Source organism: Pyrus communis, chromosome 12, assembly GCF_963583255.1.
Source record: "Pyrus communis chromosome 12, drPyrComm1.1, whole genome shotgun sequence".
NCBI lineage: Eukaryota > Viridiplantae > Streptophyta > Magnoliopsida > Rosales > Rosaceae > Pyrus > Pyrus communis.
Window position 1 is genome coordinate 22126761 of NC_084814.1, and position 4208 is coordinate 22130968.

The 4208-nt window shown below is 35.6% G+C and overlaps 1 protein-coding gene across 1 annotated transcript; it reads right to left on the minus strand.

Moving 5' to 3' along the window:
- Positions 1-1200: 1200 nt before the first annotated feature.
- LOC137711725 (transcription factor WER-like) lies at positions 1201-3589 on the minus strand. Its single transcript, XM_068450983.1, has 3 exons — positions 3284-3589; positions 3083-3212; positions 1201-2104 (listed from the first exon to the last, which is right to left on the minus strand). Exons 1-3 carry the CDS (start codon positions 3402-3404, stop codon positions 1669-1671), a joined length of 687 nt encoding a protein of 228 aa, XP_068307084.1. The 5' UTR covers positions 3405-3589; the 3' UTR covers positions 1201-1668.
- Between the last annotated feature and the right edge of the window lie 619 nt (positions 3590-4208).

The following is a 4208-nucleotide window of genomic DNA, read 5'->3' on the forward strand; positions in this document are numbered from 1 at the left end:
TTATGCATATGAGATTCCACGGATGATTACTTAAAAGATGCACAAGTTTATTTATACTATATATAGCCACAATACACTTCTTTTTCGACCAAGGATTTTTGTACTTATGAATTCGTACCTAAATGCCGACGCAGTTGTAGCTATTACATTGACAAAGTTATTGTTCTCTACTAGAATTTAAGTAAATCGATTATAAATGAGTACTAATTAGATTGACTTCTCATTGGTACAAAATCTCATTAAAAATGCACCGAAAGGGATATAAATCAATGGAGAAGAATCAAGAAATATTACTAAAGAAAGAAAAATTATATCCTGAAAACAAATCTTCTTTGGAGAGCAAATGCTGTAATGGACTCTTCTTTCTCAATGCCAATGATTTTGTTGTTGAAAGGGGAGTGACGTTCAAGTAGACAAATAAAGCAACTTTTTACATCATTCAAAAGAGCAATTATTTACATGTTGTGGGGCAATTCAAACCCATCCAACAGCTATTTTCCAAGAGGGGAGCTTTAGGGTTTGGGAACAAAAAATTGACAAGGTCAGAGGCTGAAAGGCAAGCCCATTTGGCCATATCACAATACCCTTCTGCTTTTCGGCTCCCTCTCTCGAAAAAGAGTTGCGGTCCTCAGTTTTTCCTCTTTGGTCATTTTAGCTGGGTAATACAGGACAAATTCCCGTAGGCCATCACAAATTTCCTATCTTTTACCTACTTTTTTACCCACCTTGATTGGGTTGCAAAATCTCAGAGAAATTAGACAACTACTATGTGTTCGATTTCAACAGTGCAATAATTTATTCGCACGTGCACAAAGGAACCAAGAGAAGTAGACGAGGCTTGCATTTTTGCTTCCTAAGATCAACTGTAATTTTTATAAAGGAGCAAAATTTTCTGAGTCACATGACATGGAAAAGTGGATATAAGTTACTCTAAGTTGAGATTCTTGCATGCAGTCGAAGATATATACCTTCATCATTATTACATTTATCACGTGGTATATCTAGATGATCGGGAGATTTTTACACATAACTGAATATGACTCTATTGTAGTCACCACGTGACCAAATATTTCCCGGATGTTCACACTCAAGGTTTCTTCTACCTATACTGGACATGTTGCATTCTTGTTGTGTTCCGCACGAATGGTATTTTTTTATAATGTAGTTAACTGCATTTTTTTTAAATGCATACAACAGATACGTTGTTGATGATTGATATTGTTGATAATTTAACTTTATAGTTATTGATTCAAATATTATATATATCATCAAGAATGCAATTAAACTTAACGTAAAATTTTTATATGTATATATATTGGTCAATCTTAATAAGGGAAATATATATATATCCTTATTTAAACTATGGGACTAACGTAATGTGTATGGTTTTTATGTAAAAGTTGAACGAAGAGGACCACATACCAAAACAGTGAACACTGACTCTGGCAGAGACAGTAGAACCTTATACAGCCACTGAACACTCATCGACTTGCCCTGATGTGAATGACTGTGTCTCCACGTTTGATTTAATAGATTTTGCTCATGGAATCTTCAAATCATCAAAAATTTCACTCAACTGGTATTTCAGAACTAATTAACAAAAAATAAATTAGATTATCAATTAGTGAAAATGCAGATTAAAGATATACAATAATACAATAATAAAGTCTACAAATTATCAAATTGAAAAGCGTAGTGATCATCCAGAGTAGGGTCCAATAAATAAGAGCTATATAGATTAAGGTCATTGCTAATCATCATCGCCTCCCACATGTCGTTAAAACCAACCCCACTTTTAAAGTCAATATTATTGTCCTTGACGTTTATTATCTCATCATCAAATCCATTAATAACAGCTGCAACTTCATCATCACCGAATATATTGGAATTGGAATCGGAATTGGGTAGTGGCTGCAACTCAGAGTTTGAGTTCGACGAGGGCGTGAAGGAGTTCTTTTTTGCTCGTTCTGAGTCAGGATAAGTCTTGGCTTTGGTCTTTCCTTTCTTTGAACTGACACCAAGCTTCTTGCTCAAATGAGTGTTCCAATGGTTCTTGACTTGGTTGTCAGTTCTGCCAGGAACACGTCCAGCAATCAAGGACCATCTAATTAGACAAAACAATAATAATCTAAGATCAATATCAAGTTGGAAAATACAAATAGAATCAATTACAATTTCCCAACAAAAACAGAACCAGTGCAACAATAAGCAGATAATAAAGAGGCACTAAAATGTAATTGACACAGCTTTGTTGTCTGGAAAGTTCTTTCTTTCCTTTCACCCCACCCCACCCTACCCCACCCACACCAGGCCTCGAACCTGGGACCCAATCTCACCCACATCCTCACACACATCCTCACCGCTAGGCTATTCCTAGTGGCCTTTCTTTCTTTTTGGTTTTGATTTGGGTAAATTGGCATAATTGCAAAGAAACATACGTATGCACACATCATTGTCCCCAGTAAAAACAAGAGTGGCAAATTAGGGCAAGTTTTGCAACCGTAGCTGTCTAGTATTAATTACAATGTACCAGCCACACTAGGTAAAGAATACTTGAAAATAATTGCAGTGGACACTGCCCGGTATTATTTGTTGGGACTTGGGGGTTGGGATTGAGAGATTAAGATTCTCTCTCTTTCTCTTTTCATTATTTTCTTTCACTTTCTCTATTTGTGTTTTTTTTTTATAAAAAATTAATATAAAATGTTGACGTAATTTAACCGTGATCATTCAAATAGGAGAAGAGAGAAAAAAAAAGAGAAGAGAATCCTACTCCCACGTTGAAACGCCAAGAAAGATGGAATAATTAACAGTGATTGCTGAAAAATCATTCAACAATTATATCAAAAATTTTGCAGAAAAATTTAAGACAGAGAAGCAAGTTAATCATGCAGAAATCATAGACTCTCACCAACCTACCACAGAACAGAACAAGAGTACATACGCTTACTTGAACCTCAATTACGTAGTTCAATCCTACCGACAAATCTACTGTGCTTACCGGTAGGCTCATTTGCTTTGAAAAATCTCCGACATTAATTTGTTTCCTAAATTATTCTGAAGGAGGAGGTTATGGAGGAACCTGTTGCCAAGGAGGTTATGGAGTCGAATGATGAGGTCATCTTCTTCCTCAGAGAAGTCACCTCTCTTCACGTTGGGACTTAGATAGTTCATCCACCTTAATCTGCAACTTTTGCCGCACCTCCTCAATCCTAACATGCAATGTTTGTGTTATGAACTTAATTAAGCAAATGATTATATATTATGTGGTAAATGTAATTACCTGTGACTTTATTGACACGATTCCACTTGCCCTTGCCATGCTCCCTGATATAATCCATTAGAATTCTGTCTTCCTCCACTGTCCAAAGACCTTTCTTATACTCATTCCCCCCACTTTCCATTCTTGCAGATGTTGTAAAGCAGGAGAGAGAGAGAGAGAGAGAGAGCTTTAGTTGGAAGTCTACTGAATGCGGTGGCCTTTCTGATGGAAATGTATAAATAGTGCTTGTGAATATATGTATAATATGGGCAAAATTAAGCTAGTAGTGCTGAGACTTGGGAGAGAGTGTGTGATTCATGTGTGATAGAATTAGTGAGTGGGTGGTGATCTAATTTCACCATCTCTCTATATCTGCAGCCATCGGCACTACTTTTGCTTGGCATACATGTACGGATATACATTTTCATACAAATTTATAAAGTGATCAAAGATACTTAGACTCTTAAAATAGTGAATTTTTCTACTATGCAGTTAACTGTACTTTTTATAATGTGAATATGTCCTTAATATTATTGATATTTTTGATAAACTTTAGGGACGTGACTACAATACTTTGGAGCATTGAATACACTGCCACCTAGATTCTTAGATTTAATCTAACGATTGTCAAAAAAAATTAAAAATCCATTGGATGGAATATCCCCAAATATTGTAGATTTATACAAACTTATAGTTGTTGATATGTCGTTGATACACTTGACTGTATTTATTGTAGAAAGATTGAATATGTTATATATATATATATGTATGTATGTATGTATGTATGTGTGTGTATATATTCTGTATGGACAGCAAAAAGCTATGGCTTCTGTAGCAGACGACCATTAACATATCATCATATCGATTGGATGACATCATTGTCAGCACCAAATTCCTCAGTCTCTCGCCTTATATCTTGCTGGCGGTGCATCTGCCATCTACACAT